The sequence below is a fragment of the Archocentrus centrarchus genome, chromosome 23 (genome assembly GCF_007364275.1).
Source record: "Archocentrus centrarchus isolate MPI-CPG fArcCen1 chromosome 23, fArcCen1, whole genome shotgun sequence".
Classification (NCBI taxonomy): domain Eukaryota; kingdom Metazoa; phylum Chordata; class Actinopteri; order Cichliformes; family Cichlidae; genus Archocentrus; species Archocentrus centrarchus.
The window spans coordinates 1,911,752-1,931,883 of record NC_044368.1 but is presented as its reverse complement, the minus strand read 5'-3'; the positions used below and the strand labels follow the sequence as shown (position 1 = coordinate 1,931,883).

General features: G+C 43.5%; 1 protein-coding gene across 1 annotated transcript in view; it reads right to left on the bottom strand.

Moving 5' to 3' along the window:
- LOC115773380 (calcium-activated potassium channel subunit beta-4) overlaps positions 1–13,995 on the bottom strand; it is a 29,958-nt gene extending 15,963 nt beyond the window's left edge. Inside the window, exons 1-2 of the mRNA XM_030720087.1 lie at positions 13,672–13,995; positions 8,281–8,451 (exon numbers count right to left, since the gene is read on the bottom strand). Coding sequence (XP_030575947.1) covers positions 8,281–8,451; positions 13,672–13,836 — 336 coding nt within the window. The 5' untranslated portion in view covers positions 13,837–13,995. The remainder of the gene's footprint in view (positions 1–8,280; positions 8,452–13,671) is intronic.
- Positions 13,996–20,132: the final 6,137 nt, after the last annotated feature.

Here is a 20,132-nt window from a genome sequence, read left to right as displayed (position 1 = left end):
GGCTGAGTGAAACCGCCCACCTGCCTTCATCTCCTCTCTTCCTTCCTCTCTCTCTGCTGTCACACTGTGTTCATGTCATCGCTTTATTCAGCTGCCAGATCCTCATTTTACTGCTCAAAACACATGATTTAGAGCCCATTTGTTCCTCACATGACAGAAACTGGAGGAGAGGGGAGAATAAAATCAATCTGCCTAGCAGGAGTTCAGAGTGAGACGTTTCTTTTGCTGCTCGTCAGAGAAAAAAAGTCAGAGTAAATCTGAAGTAAACAGCTCAATCACCAACACAGCGTACACTAACACAGACCTATGAACATGTAACTCAAAGCAAACAGAGCTCTCACTTCTGCTGTGGCTCATGTTTTTATAACTCACCTGTTAAATTGAGGCTTAAAGTTTGCATCATTAGGGGCGTGGCCTCTTTGACTGACAGGTGGCTGTAGCTGCTAGCTGTCTGCTCAGCTTCCCCTCAGCTAACCGGAGTCCCTGAACTGGACCTCTGGACCATGTTTGTGCTGTTGGAGCATTTTTAATGCAATTATCTGACCAATAATATGGCTGCTGTGGCTTCATTGAAATAACCCACTGTCCAAGAAGGCAGCGCTCCAGTTTGGGTAAAATTCTGGGATTTCAATCAGTGACTGCAGCTTGAAAATGTTCATCCTTGGAGGAAACATTTGGAGTACCATGTCACAAGGCAAAAGTGATAGCCAAGAGACTAAGAGATCACCAGGAAACTCCCCTGATCTAAATTCAATCGAGAATTTATGGTCAATTTATAAAAAGCCCACAAACCAATCAACTTGGAGCGCTGATGAAGCAGGAATGGATCAGCATCAATCAGGATTTAGCCCAGAAGCTGAGATCCAGCATGCCACAGAGAACTGCAGAAGTTACGAAGAAGAAGTCATCACTGTAATTGCTGACTCCAGAAGCAGCTCAAACTTCATACGGTGCAGCAACCAATTAACCCGACACACTGTTGATTTAACATGTGGACATCAGCAGAAACATCTGCAGCAGAATCAGCGAGCGCTGCAGCTCCCAGGGCCCGAGGAGTAATCCCATCATAACATCTGCAGCTGCAGCCAAAGCTGCTTTACTTTGTTGTTCAGACTTCAGAGACGGATTTCAGCACTCATGAAATATTTTATGTGGTGGACACACACACACACACACACACACACACACACACACACACACACACACACACACACACACACACACACACACACACACACACACACACACACACACTCGGTTCAGTACATTTCAAATTTAATGGAGTCTGCCCATCCAAGCTAGGCTGGTTACATTAGAGTGAGTGTGTGTGTGTGTGTGTGTGTGTGTGTGTGTGTGTGTGAGAGAGAGAGAGAGATTTATGTGTATACTGAGAGAACGCCAGAGGGACAATATGAGCTCAGACCGACGAAGTGCAAGCAAAGAGTGAAACAAAGCAGCAAAGAGAAATTAATCAAACTGATCAATTAATCAACATTATGACTTTTTAACTAATTGACGATAAACTCAGCTCCACAAAGATGAGACAGAAACAGTTTTTAAGCATTAAATTATTCCCTAAATTCAGTCAGTAGCAGCGCTGTAACCGAACAACCTCGAGCTCGAGACATTTGGCAGAACTTTGAAATGCTGTAATGTGTCTTTATCGGTGCTGCTGCTGCAGCATGGAGCCGTCTCACATTACAACAGGTCTGAGAGCCAAATATTAGCTTCATGAGCAGAAGAGTGGGGTCATTTCCGTGGACTGAATCAGCCAATCACTGGTGGATTTCCTTCAGTAGCCCCTCCCATAATCGATGAGGTCAGCGATCAGGATGCACTGATATCGTTCTTATTCTGATCGAGTATTGGTGAGAGCGAACCAATCCGGTTGTTCTGTGTTTACGCCACTCTTACAACTTTGGGACCAAAAGATCATGTTGGTAGCTTTAATAGCATTTCCACTAAAATAAAATTAAAGCTACCAACACGATATTTCCCTCATGATTCTACAGATGCAGTTTTATGTCCCGGTAATCGCTCAAATAAAAAATAATTAAGTTTCAAGATGTTGCTGAGTTATGAGACTTTGACATAAACTGCATGGAGAAAAGTACTGACCCACCTACACATTACACCTACAGGAGCTGCTCGGCCATGCAGCCCCATCTCATGAAGCTCCCAGTGCACAGTTTTTGTGCTGATGTTAATGCAGAAGGAGGTCTGGAGCTCTGCAGTTATTGAGGCAGCAGTGTTTGCACCTCAGCACTCAGTGATCCCACTTTAACTTTACACTGTGTGGCTGAGTTCCACTGTGCAGTAGTACTTATAGTTGGTCCTTGGGTTTCAAGGGGGGAAGAAATTTCTCAAGCTGATCCTGTGGTATCCTATTAAAGTACCGCACAATTTCTTTCACAAATCTCTGCAAAAGCCAACTGCATGTCCAGGTGCTTGAATTTATACACCTGTGGCAATGGAACACCTGAAATTAAAAAGTGTGGCCCAAAACTTTTGTCCACATCGAGTTATTATGTCTAAGAGTCAAACCATAAGTCAATCCCCACACACACACACTTTACAGCAGAAATACAAGTGTTTACAGCCCGATACAAAAACCCCTCTTGGTCTGTATATCTAATTAACCCCTGCATATGACTTTATGAAGGTCACCCCAATTAAAGCTTGTGCTGAGTTACACTGCAGAAAGCTGGTTGGTTGTTGGATCTGATTAGTGGCAATATTTGTAAGAAATTAAAGAAAGTCAGGCCAAAAACCTGAAATGGCATGGGACAGAACCCAGACAGAACCAACAGGGAACCCCTCTAAACAAATTTCCCCTTTTAAAGGGCCTCTGGTTGAACTCAGCTCCTTCATGACCTTTTAACGACAGACAGACGGGAACATTAATTGCAGCTGTGTCTAAAATGGACGTTGTGGCTGTAAAACAGCAAACTGAGAGACAGAAGAAGAAGACAGACACCCTGAGTTAATTGGTGTTGTGTCTATAGGGGGGCATTACTTAACGGAGCCGCCTGTGGACCAGATGACTGACATGACATTAAGATCAACAGCAGCACAGACCAACTGGATCTGTTCAGGTAAAGCACTGAGCAAAGGCAGGGAAACTGAGGTGCTTTAAAAATAATGCAGTAAACAGAAGTCAAATCAATATGTGGTGTGAGGATTACGGATGGCTATCATCAGGATTTTATCAGTACCTATACTGGCATTGTTCATCTGTATCAATACTTATTAATTTCAATTTAACTTAATTTCATGGGACTAAAATGCAGCAGTCTTCTCCTAGCTCTCAAACAACCTTCCTGTTGCACTTCTAATGTCACCTTCAGAGATTTAAATGAGAAGATGGAGAGCATATCCAGTCACATATTTGTTTTCACACCTGCTGAATCAAGAGAACACGGTGCTTGGATTTACGCAGTAATGCATGAACACACACACTAATGTGGGCACACACGTAAGAGATTGTCAGGTTTTAATTAAAGCTGCAGGTCTGAGTCGTTATCTGATCAGAAACACCAGCTTATCAGTTCATGTTTAAACACAAGCTGAGAGTTAGGCAGGGCCAGCACACAGATTTTTACTTCTGTCTTTGTGAGGGCTCTCACCCCAAACTAAATCTGAAACCAAGTCTTAACCAGAAGGAAGCCAAAATCAGAAATGGCCCAAATGTCCTCCCTTTGCACCATGAAGTCCTCACAAGGTCTGAAAAAGGCACGCGTCCCCACGAGAATAGCTGGACAAGCACATTTAAACACACTCAGTGTAAAATCTATTTCAGCTATTTTCTCTGCTCGTGTCTTCACAGTTCATTTTTGCTCCAACAAAAATGAAATGAACTTCTGACCCCAATAAATGTGAAGTGGTTCAGCAGGTGTGCATCACTGTGTGTATCTACAGTACGTGTGTGCGTGCTGTCTACAATAACTTTCTGAGAGGTTATCAAACAGACGCGTCTGCTCGTCTCAGGTCTGCCGTGGCCCTGGAGAGACATTCTGGCGATATGTCATTTATTAAAATCGTGATTGGCTAAAACCCCAGGGCCATCTTTTTTATGCCCCTGTAGTGCTAACAGCACCAAGGTTGTTATTGGTTTATGCATTTTTACAACGATTCTAAGGTTGGTCTTAGGCCACAAGAATATCAGGCATGGAAGCTCCACCCATTTGCTGTTTATGAGGTACAGCCAGTCTTTAGAAAGTTTGCTTAAAGCAGTGTTTCTCAAACTGTGGGGTGCGCTCCATTGGAGGGGCGCAGGGTGATGACAGGTGGTGCATGAATGACCTTGTGGAAAGGTCATGTCGGACAAATGTTGAACATGGGATGAATTCTCACAGCGGAACAATGAAACGTTAGCAGCTATGTTAGCATAGCGACTAGGGAAACTCTCCACCGTCACCGTCTGCTGTGTACCTACAGCCGTCGTGCAGCGGTTTTGCCACCAAGGACACTTAAAGATGCTCACTGGAGAACTTGGGTCGAACCACAAACTTTCCGATTGCTAGTGGACCCACTTTACTAAACGCTGAGCTCTGAACCAGGCGCCCTGAATGAGACACGTCAGTTGTACGGACACAAACTAACACTGGTAATACAGTCAGCTAACGCTGTGTGTAGCACAGCTCTAAACACTCAGTTTCACATTTGTACTCATGGATCTGTGTGATGTAGCCACCTTGGGCACAGAAGCCCCACCCACATTCTGTGTTGTCTTAAAGGGGGAGGAGCTAAAACAGCTTATTTCAGACAGAGGATGATCTGAGGGGCTGCACTGAGGCCCAGGATCAGATAAGGATTATTTTGAACTGTGGATCATGCAAAGTTACTGTAAGAGAGTCCCAAAATAAGGATGGAGCTGAAAGTGAGCTCAGCAGTTCACCTTTAATAAGAGGTCACACCAAAATCATTTCTGACTGTTTAAAACATATTACACTTCCTTTGATTAGGTGAATCTTTCTGTCTGTTTATTATTACTGTCTACCTACATGACACACATGTGCGTGTTATTCACATTATTAATCTGAATGTTTCTGCTGAGGTATCAGAGAGCAGCTGATGCTGCCTGTGAGGATGGCTGAGGATCAGCACACGAGCTGATTTTTGCCTTTTTGCCAACATCTTAATGATGTTTTGGTCTTGAAGGAGGCGGAGCAATAAAGGTTTTCTATTTGAAGCGAGGACCCCCCCACGCACACACACACACACACACACACACACACACTCCACCCCCTCCCCCTTCAGTTACATGTAAAGGTCACCGAGCCGATGAGCGATCCATCCTTTTCCAGTTTTCAGCCTCTTTCTGTTCGACATTAGAGGATTTCTGAATGAAGCGTGACTTCTCTCTCTCTCTCTCTCTGTCCCTATGTCTCCACATCATGAGTTGCCATGGTGACTGAGCAGCATCGATGACGCGCCGTCTCTCCCCTCTATATTTACTCTGTTGCTGTAGCAACGACCCAGGCATGCACCAAAGAAGAAGAAGGAACAGCAAAGACTTCTGTGTTTATCTCTGCTGGTGTTGGGTTATTTTATTGTATCTCCTCCTTTCAGTCTCTCATGGGGGCTTTCTACACTAACTGTCCCAAAGTATCTCAACATTACAGCAGTGTGGGATTGCTATAAAAGCCTCAGCTGTCTTGGTTTCTCCAGATATCGAACCTGGCTGCAGGAATGTGCTCTCTTTTATGATCCATGCAGCTAAAGGGGAAACCCGGAGATCCCAAAAGGGCTCAAACATGTATGTGAACAGATAGCACTGAGGCTCAGGGTCACACAGCTGTGCAGTGTTTACCGTCAGCTGGTTGTTAATGGCGCTCCCTGAGTGGCTCTGTGGATCTATTTAGGTTCCCCTCTGACTTCAGACGCTGCGATTCAAAGAACAATCAGACTGAAACCCTCCCGACGCTCAGATGGGACCAGAACAGTGATATGTGACAAGGTTGCTGCAAGACTTCCATTTTTTTCCTCATTTCAGCCACTTAACCTCTGAACCACTGCGGTGTCAATCCATCCACATCAACTCAGGAAATACTTCAACTGTGTCCCCATGAGCCAAAAGCTCAGGCTGCTCTGAATGCTCAGTTTCACACGTTTTCCTACTCTTTGTATGATGTCATCAAGAGCAGATATCCTGGTTGCTGTCGTGTGCCTGTACGAACTGGAAACCTGATGATGTTCCACGTATGCGCACAACCGGCTTTTAACCGAGTGTCGGAGGACACCGAGCCTCAGATGTTGTCGCCATCGTTACAACTTTTGGACACGGCATCGAGACACTAAAACTTTAAACCAGGAATCAGAAATAGGTGTTTAAAATTAAAGTTTTTCACCCAGTCACACCTGATTCAGGGTGATCATGCACAAAAGATATCACCATAGAGTACTCATAGTACTTTTTTCTGAGTGGTTGCCAGCTTTAATACTCTAAATAAGCACTTTTGGCAGCAGCACACCCTGTAGGGCTACATTAAGGGTCAGTGGTTTTCTCTGTAATTATTGTAGGGTCTTTACCTTACAGTATTAAGCACCTTGAGATGACTGTTTGTTGTGATTTGGTGCTATATAAATAAAATTGGATTGAATTGAAAGCTCACAGTGAAATCTCTCACACAGCCTCATGAACAGGTGAAGTTTATTGTACTAAAATATTCGTGACGAGAGAATCTGGTGAATCTAATTTTAAAGCACTCGTTGAGCTTAAGGGTCCTAAATGTTATTTCATGGCATGACTGATCATCACCACTAATCAGATATTTTTATGGACATTTTGAATCAGTTTTCAGGTCTGTCCTGTCTCAGGTGTGTAACACTTACACTGATTCATGGTGCAAAGTTTATTAGTTTCATACAAAGGTTGTATAACTGGCCTGTTAATGTCTGCTATGGGATATGGAGCTGGCACTGGTATCAGTCAAATATGGCACTTTCACCCAGGAGACCAGGTTTGGGTCCTGTGTGGTTACAGTTACAGTTTCGAGTCTTTATTGGGTTTAGTAAACGTTCCTGACTCAAATTAAGACCCTTTCACCACATTAACCACGTTAATGGTTCAGATCTCCCCTTCAAACCCATCTTCACACGCTCCTCCTGCCTGGCTGCTATTCTTGGATCTGGTCCTCTTACATCCCTTTGTACCTGTGCCTCTGGATCTCTTTCAGTGAACCAAGATCAGCGATTCGTTTCATTTTTGGGAAGTGGACAAAGACTGTGTTGCCGTTTCAGGAGACGCGTCAGGACACGACAGTGAAACTACACTGTGATCAAACCTGAGAACACTGACTGCACCCCCGCTGGTCTCTGGGCTGTAGCAATAATCTTCAACATGAAAGTGACGTTAACTTTGTGCAGTTTGAAGTCTGAGGTGAAATCACAGCGTGTGAATGTACATGAGCAGAGTTTCCTGAAGGGATCTTAAATTAGCAGCAACATTTAAAGTAGTCCAAAGGTGCATGTGAGGATGACCTTAAAGGCGACAGGAGACAACATGAAATCAAAGCTTTTTATTATTACGGACCAATTCATCAAACTTTTTGATCGCAGCTTACAGATGATCAGGCGTTGATGGGCAAAAGGCCAGAAACAGAAAATAATAAAACTCATCTGATTCATTTCCACAAAGATGATCTGAAAAAGGCTGTGACATGAGCTTAAAGGATTAATCAATTAGCTGGCCACAACCTGGCAATTCCAGATTATCTGATTTGAATACTAATTAAAAAAGTAACTGAAAGAGATAAATGGGTTCAATAAAAGCTTCTTTAGTGCCAAAACATACAGAGTCTGAGTGTTTGAGTAGGTGGAGAACAGAACCAGGTATCAGGACATCAGCTCAGCATCATCAGAGCCGAACCAGGTGAAGTTAAAAAAATGAAACGATCAGTAGTTTCTCTACAGTCTGTGTGCTGAAATCTACAAACAGCAGGTGAATTTCTTCTTATTCTGACCTTGTTTGAAAGTACTGAACATCCCAGCCAGTCCATCCCAGAGGTGCACACGAAGATGACCTTGAAGTGGAGATCAGTCCAATTTAAAATCAGATGTTTTTTGTTTTGTTTTTTTTTCCATTTTTATGGGGGGACTACTTGATCTTTGTGACTGTGAAACACATTTGCATACCACTACTCTGCAGCATTTTACAGTGCAAACATTACACTACTACCACCTGACTGTGCTGAGACGAGCGGTCCAATGAACACCGACCTCCAGCAGTAATAAAAGCACACCTGCTGTTCGTAGCAGGTAAAACAGGCGTTTCGTTACCTTCGGGTTGAGGACCAGCTGCTGCTCGTCGAAGTGCAGCAGCGCCACAGAGTTGGACTCGGAGTTGTTGACAAAGATCTGCAGGCAGGGGTAGAGAGACGTCCCCTTGCAATCCGCTCCGCACGTGAACACGCACTCGAACATCTCCTCTGGACGCAACACCGACACCACCTGCAGGACGAGGAGAGCACCACAGACACATTCATTCCTCAGACACCAACCAGAACTCCAGATGTGATTAACGATTCATGTGTTAGCAAACTGCAACACCTCCGATAACTGATTCTTTGAGAAATGTCTAATGTTACTTGTACCATTTTTCACAGATAAAGATTTACTAATTTCCCAGTTTTCCATGATAGTAAACTTGGAACTTTTTGAGCTTCCTGTCTGGGCTTTTGGCTGTGATGTAAGATGGTAATGTGAGCACGTCTGGCTAACTAGCTTCTGCCTCCATTAACCAGGAGATACTTCTAAAGGAGGGTGACCAAGGCACCCATCCAAAAACAAGACAAATAAATGAGGAAAAGTTTGCAGTTTTTAGTAAAAATTTACATTGTGGAAACTTTTGTTCATGCCGTTTATAAGAATGTGTGTGGACGCAGACAAAAGTTTGAATCGTTCACACGTCAGGATGCTACAGATGAGCGATGGCGGCGACTTTTCTCCTCGCTCATTACGACCTCGGGCATGAAAATAAATATCAAAGAACATGAAAAACAATCAATCAGTCGTTGCAGATCTGATAAAGTCAGACCTCTTCATCACTCAAGAGGGCACAAAGCAGCAATAAAGTCCAAGTATTGTGACTGATGTGTTATTAAGCGGTGGATTAGTGAATGACGGAGGAGATCTGCTCTCCGCCACGACCTTGGACTGCGCCATTCTCAAACCAGAAGAAAAAACTAAAGGCTTCCACTCTACATAATGCATGAACATTATTCCAAATGATGCAATAAGCTAACAGCCAAATAAATCAGGTCGGCATGAATTTATCATCCACGGTAAACAGCTGGGAGTGCAGGCTGCGGCTGCCTGTAATTTATACCACGGAAAGTCCCAGCAGCTTCAGACCGCTGTGCAAACACTTTTAACGATTCGGAGCGGAAAGTGACGCAGCACGAGCGAACGGAGCAGCTGAAGGTGAACGGCAAAAAAAAAGAAATGACTAACTCAATCAGAAAGGCCTCGGGTTGCTCTGAGCTGTGATTTCAAACAATATGTTTTAGTTTCTGTCAAAACTAAAGGTCATGTTTTCCTCCCGCCGTGTTCGGCAAGAACAGGGATGTTTTAAGCCAACGAGAGGCTTTTTAGGTGTAATCTTTCATTCTGAGAGAGTAGCAGGAGCACTCAGTGGAATAAATAAATAAATCTATTCAATCTAATTTATTCATTTTAAAGACAGAGAATCTGTGGCTGGGATGGTTGAAGAAATATGAAGATTTACGAGTTGTTATTTTGGGAATTCAACAACCGGCGCAGCTGTCTCAGCCTCATTCAGGCTCGCTGCCATTTCTCTGTCAGTGTTTCTTGAGCTCCGATGCCGCTCGGCTTCACCAACTGAGGAAACAGCTGCCAGTGAGCAAAACACCAGACCGACCTGCTGCATACAAACTGCAGAAAATACTTTAGAGACACCTTCTGTGAGCAGGAAGAATCTCCTTAAAATTAAAGCTGGGTTTGTTTTACGTGCATAAAGCAGTAACTACAGACACTGATTGGCTGCTTCTGTTTCCTGATTTTATGTTTGATGGCAGCGGAATTTGTCAAGACCGAAGGCAACAGAAGGAAGTTTGTCTCCTTTTCAGTAAAAATATCTCCCAAAGAAATTATGATGCCTTCTTCTCACAGCAATCATCCCTCTGATTGCACAGCGGTGGCCTCCTTTCAGCAACAAGACAATGCAAAATAACTGAGAAGTTACTGAGAGGCAACTGCAGCGTCAGGCGAAGATCAGGGTAATGAGTCAGCTGAAGCATCAAAAAGAGACAAAATGATGATGAACGTGGCAAAATGTTAACTTGCTGAGGCTCACAGGCTCAAACTCTGACCGCGAGTCTTCCTCTGGATAAAAGGAAGTCGTGAGGGTTGAGGCGCCTGGGGAGGGAGCGCAGGACTGGACTGTAGACGGGGGGAAAGCTGGTGATGTAATCCACCTCTTCTGTTCAGTGATGGCTGTTCACAGTGGACAAAGATGCTTCTGTCACTCCTCTTTCAAACCATCTGTCTTCCCGGGCCAAAAGGTGAACAAAGAGTGACCTTTGACCTTTAGGTGCAGATGTACAGCTGGGTCTTGTCCTGTTGAGGTGGCTCAGCCCTGAGCTCCTTCCCCAAGGGCCTCAACCCCCACTCACACCTTTCTTCAGGTGATCTCAATAGGTCACATTGGTTTCACCCAGAACCACTGATTGTGGTGACCATTGCCTCCTCTCACACATGAACAATAGAGGGTCATAACCACCTCCAGGGGACCACGCCCACAGGGGTTTAAATACCTGGGTCTCTCCACCTTTTAGTTTGAGAACTGAAGAAGCGTTTCGGATGAGAGGTGAAACATCTTCAAGAAACTTAAAGAAGCCCAGTCGCCTTTTTTCAAGCTCCATCGACCTGTTTATGTTTCATGTGTCAGAAAGAAAAAAATATGGACCAATGCATCCGAGTATTGGATTTTTAAATCACTGAATATCTGTATTGATCCTAAATATCCTATATCAGTCGGCTTCTAGGTCTACCCCAAAAGTTCCTTTGCGCTCAGAAAACCTTCATGTAGAATCAGGTTCCTCCACTAGAAACGAAGGTAGTTTCTTAAAAGTTTGTTACTCTTAAATGTATTTTTTAACCAGCTTTTAATTGAGTTACCAGCAACAAAAAGTCGACGAGCTTCAGGAAACATTAAGGTTCACTTTGCAGTTCAAAGTTCTTCTTCTGCAGCTCGCAGTGACAGCTGGAAAACGTCTACCTCAAATAAAGTATCACCCTCTAAGCAGCTATTTTCTGCAGATCAACCATCTCATAGAACTTTATGTAGAACCTGATTCCTTTGCTAGAAATGTAGGTAGCACCTTAAAATGTTCTCAGTCTGTGCAGAAAGTTTCTGAGATGGTCAGTGGGCACTTTTGGACCACAAGAACCTTTCATAGTTCTAGTAACTGCTGGAGATCATGTGTCTGCAGAGAATACTGCAGTTCTTACAAGTAGTATTTGAGGGTCTTTTCTAGTAGTTCTACTACAGAGTAGTATAAAAGATTGCATACTTTGATAATTGACATTCAAATATCACATTGTTAAACTTATTATCTTTCCATGTGGAGAGCTTTCTCGGAAATATTCTTGTAATTTACCAAATGTTTTGGAACTTCAAAGGAAAATTTCCAGGAAATGGAAGCAAAAATACCAGAACTTCAAAATAAAAGGCTATAAATTCTTTGGGGATCAGGAATGTCTGAACTCTGGTTACTGAACCATGATGTTGCTACCTGTGAGGTTAAAACCAGCAAAAGCACAGACTAAAGTAAAGGAAGGAGCTGAACTCAGCTGTCGGTGCGACTTTAAACCCAACAGTGACACATTCACCAACAGATGACTGACAGCTCGTGTTAGAGATGCTGTCAGATCACATCGATCAGACGGGCGCGATCGCCCTCGCTGTCCATCAATGTCTGGTAACTGATCTGCATTCGAGTCTGTCCTCATTTTTTACTGGACACTTCGAGCGGCTGAAGGAGATTAGCACAAATAATCTGAGTCTAACTCACAGAGATCCTCGTTACTGATTTTAACAGCAGCAAATCTTTGACACGTCGTTTCTCGCCAGCGCACTCGGTGAAAAAGTCAGACAAATATGTCAGTCAGGGTCTAAGAAAGTAATCAGTTTGGATGTTGTTAGAAAACATTAGCATAACAAAGTAAAGCTGCATCTCTACATGGTATTAATTAGTGCTTCATCCATCAGTATATTTTTAATTAACTTGATTATCAGTTAATGTATAAAATGGCAAAAACCTGAGTTCATTAAGTTTCCATTAATAAAAAAAAAAAAAAAAATCACGATTGTTTCAATTAATTACTTTTTGTTTTCCCTGAATCTGCATTTCTGGCATTGCCGGCAATTAATATTCCAATACACTAAGAAAATTTCCAATTAGGCTGCTGTGTTCAAATCCTGACTCAATCATTGGGATATTGGGTGTTGGTGGAAACAGCCTATCAGTTCAGCTCCATGTTTACTACATCATGCACCTGCAGCAGAGAGTCGGCAGCCTGCAGATTTTCTCATCTGCTGCAACAGCAGATTTTTTTTTTGTATGTTTGCAAAAGTTTCTCGTTTCTCTCGCTGTGTTCAGTTCAACACTTGTTGTGCAGCTTTGAGTGCACTTATAGTGACATGCATCTAGTCATCAGCTGGATTAATATTATTTCTCTCTGTCTGCTCCTCTCCATGTGAGAGGAGGTGCACTCACAGCGAGACTGGGAGCAGAGAAAGCAGAAACTAACCAGACTGTAAATCACAGCAGGAAAGACTCTCACACTGAGCTGAAAGCAAACCAGTGCACGTACGTCTTCATTTATTATTTTACTGATGCTGTTATCAGTGAAGCAATGTTTCAGCTGAACCTGACACATAAAAGCGATTCTTCCTCTCAGTGCAGAGTACAGCTCATTAATTTAACCCCGATCTCTGCAGATTCCCAGAGCCAGACTGGACCTGGAAAACTTGAATCAGCTGCACCTGCTACTCTATTTATGACGACTCCAACCAACCATTACTACCACATCTACTACTAATTTAGGCTCCAGCTATAACACCACCTTCTATCACTTAGTGTCAGTAATCCTTATAACAACACTACAGCAGACATGAGTTTATTTATTCCACTGCACACTTGTGATTGATGCATTTTTACTGCATATAATTCATTAATCAAGACCTTAGTTGTGTCAGCAGCTCCTGTGAAATGCTGAAATTCAGGAGAGCTCTCAGTATCCTGCAGTGGGCTACAAGTTGTTGTTCTTTTTATAGGAGAACTATTAATATGCTGCATATTAAAATAATATTTCACAGTAAAATCTTGGTGCTTATTGTAGAATTATTAGTGAGAGCGTTTTGAACTGGCAGTATTACAGTAAGTACAGTAATCAGCTGCGTCCTGAGCCTGATTAAAACTACTTGTAGTTGCAGCGCAAACACAAACACACCGCTGTGATAACACGCAGAGGATTAACGGTGCAAATCCTGCTCAAAATAACAAGAAAAGTGTATTTCAGGGTGTATTTTTAACTAGAACTACCACTAACCGTACTAGTACTACTACATCTACTACACCTCTTCTAGTCCACTACGGTGCGCAGCTCCGGCAGCGGCGGCAGCTCGGAGCTCGCAGCCGTGCTCACCGTGCAGTTGGCCGGCTTGCTCTGGAGGCTCTGCAGGGTCGGGCTGAGCCAGCAGAAGCCCAGGATGAAGAGGCTGAGGATCCCGCAGGCGATCAGGAACAAGCCCAGCCGGATGCTCTTGTCCTCGGCCTCGGAGTACTCGTACGACACCCGGATCTTCGCCATGGCAGCCCCGCGGAGACCTCCGCCGGCATGGAGAGGAGGAACGGAGGAGGAGGAGGATGGATGGATGCACGGAGGATGAAGGAGGGGGAAGAGGAGGAGGATGAGGAGGAGGCGACGCTGTTCGCTTTCTGCTGAGAAACTGTTGAGTTTAAACACCGACTGCTTTCGGTCTCTGAATGTGTTTCATCCCCGTGGCTTCATTTATCCTCCCTCCCTCTCCGTAGCTCGATTTTCTCCGTCTGCGCTCTTTTATCGCCCATTTCCCCCCCATCTGCCCTCCTTCTCACCCATTCACCTCCCACTCTCCTAATTCTCATTATCTTTATCGCAAAAGCCAAAACAACCCGGAACTTTCTATTATAAAGGCCCAGTTCACCCAAAATTACAACACATATGCTTGGTTTCACGACCAAACGCATGAAGACACCTTCATTACCTCTGAGCCTTCATGTTTTAAATGTCTTTTTTTAAAAAGCAGTTTAAAGGCTCCAGTCTGCTCCTCTGTCCACATCCAGGACTGGAACACCTGAATGTTCATGTCTGTGTAAATCTCTGCTTTCAGCGGTTTTTGCATCACAGCAGCAGCAGCAGCAGTGATGTCATAGTTGGTGATTTGGGTTTTTAAGCAAAGACTGTATAAAAACGAAGAACACAACCACGGTGACATCATCCATTAGCCTCTGGACTCAATTTTACTGCTTTGGCTGCAGCCACGGAGTTTTGAAAGAGCCCAAATTGGCCATATTTGGATGAGAGGGGGGAGTTCTAAGTTATCAGCTAATGCTAGCTGGGTCATGGGGGGAGCAGTCTAAGCAGACCCAGCCACCTCCTCCAGCTCCTCAGGGAGGACACAGACATTTTTCCAAGCCAGCTGAGAGACACAATCTCTCCAGGGTTTCCTCTCATGACCGGAACACCTCACCTCGGAGGCGTCCAAGAGGAGTCCTGGTGAAACATCTCAGCTATCTTGTTTTTGAGGTGGAGGAGCTCTGGGCTCTGAGCCCCTCCTGAGAGACCAAGCTCCTCACCCCATCTCTAAGGCTGAGCCCAGACACCCTGCAGAGGAAGCTCAAGCTTTGTCATACTGAAAAATCCTTATAGGATTCTGTTTGCGTCGTCTATGATACACTTTATCTTATTCTCACTTAACATCCAACAGGTCACGGGCGACCCGACCTGATCAGGTGAACCACCTTCTTTGCACATGTTTGTACCCCTCCAAACTGAAACAGGATGGCAGAGGTCAGCAGCATTTCCAAAACATACCTGTCGCAGGTCCTGAATGGGTGGAGCGCCCCCTTTAGTGGGTTATTTGCTGAACTTATGGAGTGAGGAAACCCAGCAGAACCGTCCTGAGTTCAGCCTTTCTGCTGCAAAGGCTTCACTCTGGGCTGCAGCATCTTTCCAACTTTGTGCAGTTTGATGAAGACAAATTTCTGCCCTCCCAGTTTGAGGTGGAAACCCTGACAGGCCTGCCCTCTCCTGAACTCCGTCCAACAGCGGCTCAGGTGTCTACATACTTTTGGTCATGTGGTGCAGCCTGTGGCTACGTGGCATGTTTCTATGGTTTCATCTCTCTCTCTCTCTCTTACTCTCTCTCTCTCTCTCTCTGCAGGTTGAGTGATGCTCGGTCGCTCCGGTGTCCTGATGATTCAATCCAGATTTGTGTTTTATTTTGCCGCTGGCTGCTTGTTGTTCTCTCACTGTTACATGCTGCATGAGATAAGCCTCTTAGCGGAGGGAGAGAGCACATCACTCTCTCAGAAACATCCTCTTTTTTCTGGACAGCAACAAAATATTTGACGTTTTGTCTCTTTTTATTTGTATGCAGAGAAAAGTTGAGCATCATTTGACTTTGATTAAAAACACACCACAGGTGACGAGACAAAGATCAGGATTAAGCTAAGATCAGCATTTAGTCAGAGATAGAATCTGTTTCCACTTAGTGTCACTAGTTATGACTTTAAGCGAGAAGCTTGATAAACATTCATTTGGTCGGTTCACAAATTTGAATGAGACTAAAACAGCTGGATTTACACTCCTGAATCTCTGCAGAGCTGACACTGTAGCTTATGATGGAGGTTCTTCATGGAGTTCAGACACTGAAACTGTGACTCAGAGGAAAACACATCCACATTTCACTTCACGGGAAAGTTTCTGATTGTGATTGAACAAAACTTCCAAGTGCAGTTTGTCTGACGTCCACTAGAGGCAGTCTCCACAGACTCCCATGTTAAAACTTTACAGCAGTAAGAAACATGTTTACTTCCTGCTACCAAAAACTGCTTTGACATCTTCATAACCTGCAGACAGAGAAAGAGGGTGGAGTTATCAGCTATTCCTAATGAGCCTGCTAATCAGTGCTCAGTAACATTAAAATAACATCCTTGAATTTCACACAAACTGGAGCTCCGCCTTCTTGGACAGTCTGTTAGTCCAATGAAGCCACAGCAGCCATATGATTGGTCAGATAATTGCATTAAAAAGGCTCCAAAAGGCTCCAACAGCAAAAACTGGTCCAGAGGTCCAGTTCAGGGACTCCAGTCAGCTGAGGGGAAGCTGAGCAGACAGCTAGCAGCTACAGCCGCCTGTTTTACCATTCATCTGTCAGTCACAGAGGCCACGCCCCTAATAATGCGAATTTTAAGCCTTAATACAATTTAAACAGGTGAGTTATAAAATTGGGTCTCTGTAGATAATTTCCCCTCTCACAGTTTTTTTTAATCAGGCTGTAAACGTTTTTTTCTGCTGTAAAGTTCAAACATGATACATGAACAGACTCATTTTCAGAGTCAGCCTCTAGTGGACATTGGAGGAACTGCAGTTTTTGGCACTTTATTTTTCAGCCCTGGAGGTTTCAACTTATTTTCAAGCCTCCCACTGCCCCTAAAGCAACAGATTCATACAGACTTTTTCAGATAGTTCTTCTCGTTCATGTTGGTAAATTATGCTACAGGAGAACTCCTGATGTTGCTCCTATCTGGATGTTTTCATGCTGACCTGGTCAGTAAAGATCTGACTGCTGAAACGTGAACCCTGAGGAGGCCTGTGCAGTCTCTGATTTACTAAATTACAACAAGCTGAAAGGTTATTATGAATTTTTTTCCGCCAATGATACAAAAAAGAAAGGGTCGTCTGTCTTTCTGTGTTAGCCCTTTGACCTGTACAGGTGAACTGTGACAGCTGGGATAGGCTGCAGAGGATGGATGGACAAAAAAGAAACTTGGCGTTCTGCCCCAGCCTTTTGGGGTAAAATGGACATTTATTTCTGTCTAAAACATTTAAAGTTACTCACACTAAAACCAGTCTTGCCTTCAAGGATCTAAAACACGAGAAACATAAAAGCAGAGATTCTTTGAATAAACAGATGTACTGTACACTATCACAGCATTTATTGTCATTTATTATTATCGTCGATTTTCTTCTCATTTCCCACTCGTTCCGTTATTACCGGCCTGGAAAAGATGGCCCGTCTTTGTGTGTTTGTGGGTTTCTAAACTCTCAGAACTTCATTATTGCTGCTGTGATGACACAGTGTGTTTACGCCACTGTGTGGACCAGCAGAGGCCGATTGTTAAAGATGAAAACAGCCGACCACAATGGTCTCCAAGGACCCAATGATCAATGAGCTGACTGAGATGTATTGATTTCTCTCCCTCTCAGCTGGCATCAGGAGCCCAGAGAGTGTTAAAAACAGTGTCTGTTGACACAGAGTCACACCCTCCAAATAATCTATTGGGTTTTTATGCAGTCGCTGTTTGCATTTTGTCTCAGTGGAGGTGAGAGCCTCAGCTGAAACCTTCAACTACAGAGGAAGGAAAGACTTCACCAGTCACAGAAATCACACCAGTGACCACAGATCAGCCAGTTAATCACAGTTTACCAACAGCAAACCAAACCCCATGTTTCCTGCTTCAAAGATGCTTTGTTGGGACTTCATGACAGTAAAATGAATCTCTTTGGGACACCTGAGCATGTTACCTAGAGCCCTGGGGTTATAAAGCATTTACATATTTGTAGATATTAGAGAAATTAATCTGCAGACTAAATGAGAAAATTAAATAAATATTAGTTAGAGCCTTAAATATCATGTTGTAGTCATTGAGGTGCTCACAAAGCAGCTTATTCTGATTTTCTTTATTTCCTGTCGTACACGTCCTGTCCCAGTGGTGGATATCCATATTAAATATAATGAGATCAGCATATGAACACTAATCCCTATGAGCCAAAAGCTTAGGCTGCTCTAAACATTTTACACTTGGATCTGTGTGATGTCACAGAGGGGTGATGTCCTTATATGGTCATCTCAGACACACAGAAGCCCACCCACCACCTCTGGTTATAAGAGACTGCCAATCAGAAGAAAATTGCCTTAAAGGGGGAGGAGCTAAAACTGCCTTTTTATCTTGAACTGAGGAGCTGCAGCGAGAACACAGACAGTATAAAACATGGACGTAGCTTCTGGCTCTGAAACATTAAGCACCTTAAACCCGTTTTCTATATATTGGCCACCAGGTGGCGACCCCTGAGGTTGCAAAAAGATCTTTGACCTATAGAAGTCTATGGGAAAACGCCTTTTTGTCTTCAGCTATGGAAACACTTCCCTGATGAGTTTATGGGCTCAGCCACTCATTTTTGGTCATACTGAATAAAAAAAATGAAGTCTGTTTTGTAAATCATATCATTCTTCAGAAAGGAGGATTATTGGGGGTGTGCTTTTTTTCTGATGACTGGTGATTGACAAGTCGTTAGCCAGTGAGCATGTAGTTTCACAGTCAGACCCACCCCTCCCTGTCATATCCAGCTGGCGACGTAGAAAAAGCACATTAAAGATTCACAACAGCACGTCACAAATCAGTGGGTGAAGTCTTGGTAGCTCCATCTTTTATACTGTCTGTGACCTGGACTGAAAAATCATGCAAAGCTCTCCTTGAAGAGTTACAGAATAAAAAAAACGGAGCAGGAAATGGGCCGAACACGTCCACCTCGATGCTCTTTTTGCTCTGTTTTTGTTCTCCACCTGCTCCTGAACAAACTACTTTGTAGCTGTGCTGTCATACAATCATACAGCTGTGGTGTTTGGACACATGAAACGTGTCAGCGTACGCTCCCAGATCAGCACAGAATATCTCATTGCTGCTGCACCATCAGTGAACTGGCCGAACACCGCCCAGCATCTGATGATCGACCAGTCTGTCTGCGTGACTACACATTTACCAAAGTCTGTCGCTGATATTTATCCAATTAGTCGCATCAGTTTTGTGCTGGATAAATATTCAAAGCCAGTGTGATCCAGAGCTTAAAGATTTAAGAACCAGTCTGCCACTTTTTATAATAAAAAATTTTTTTTTTTCCTTTGGTACAAAGCAAAAAAAAAAAAAAAAAGATAAAAATATTCACTTCAACCATCTGAAGTCTTTATCACTTTTTCTTATCAGGAGAAAGATTAAATCAGTCCTGTGAACCAAAAACTGATGTGAAAAAATCAGAAACAAATACAGTGACTAAAATTTATGTCAATTGGCCAAAATGACACAAAACAATCCTAAAAAGGCACAAAATGACCACAGAGAGCCTCAAAATGACTAAAATTAGATGCAAAGATCTGCAAAGAGGAAAAAACTGGAGATTCAAACGGGCTGAAAACAGACGTAAAAGGACCAAAAAGAGAGACGAACAGCTTCAAAGACACGAGCTCCTGTTGTGAGTTGAGTTTTTTGCTGTTACTATCTTCTGATTTTGAGACGTGAAGAGCGAAGGGTGGGTCTGAGAGACCGAGGGACGCGGCACGCTCAACCGGCCAATCACGAGGCCGCCCTCAGCCCCGACTCCTCCCCCTGCTTCACGGCCTTTTCTGACTGGGACCATAATTTAAAAAATGAACATCATGTTTTATTCAGTAAGACTGGACTGAGACCAGCCGCTCAGTCTTTGCTGAGGTCAGAGGTCAGGTGAGCAGAAGGATAATTTTTCTATGCAATCAGACTAGAGGCGTCGCCCCCTGCTGGACACTACAGAACATCACACATTAGATTTACATTTCATAGACAGAAGCTGCATCCATCTTTTATATAACAAATACACAAAAACTAGAGCACCAGTGTGGATTAATCCTTTACTAAAAATAGTCCCAGAACACTTTGATAAAAACCTGCAGCTGTTTCAGGAAACTGTTTCACTTTTTCTGCTGCAGACATTAAGATCTGACCGTGATCTTTCACCGGCTGTCTAAATTTAGCGACTAGACTGACTTTTAGTGAAATTATCAGTTTGGTCTTTTAAATATTTTCAACCTT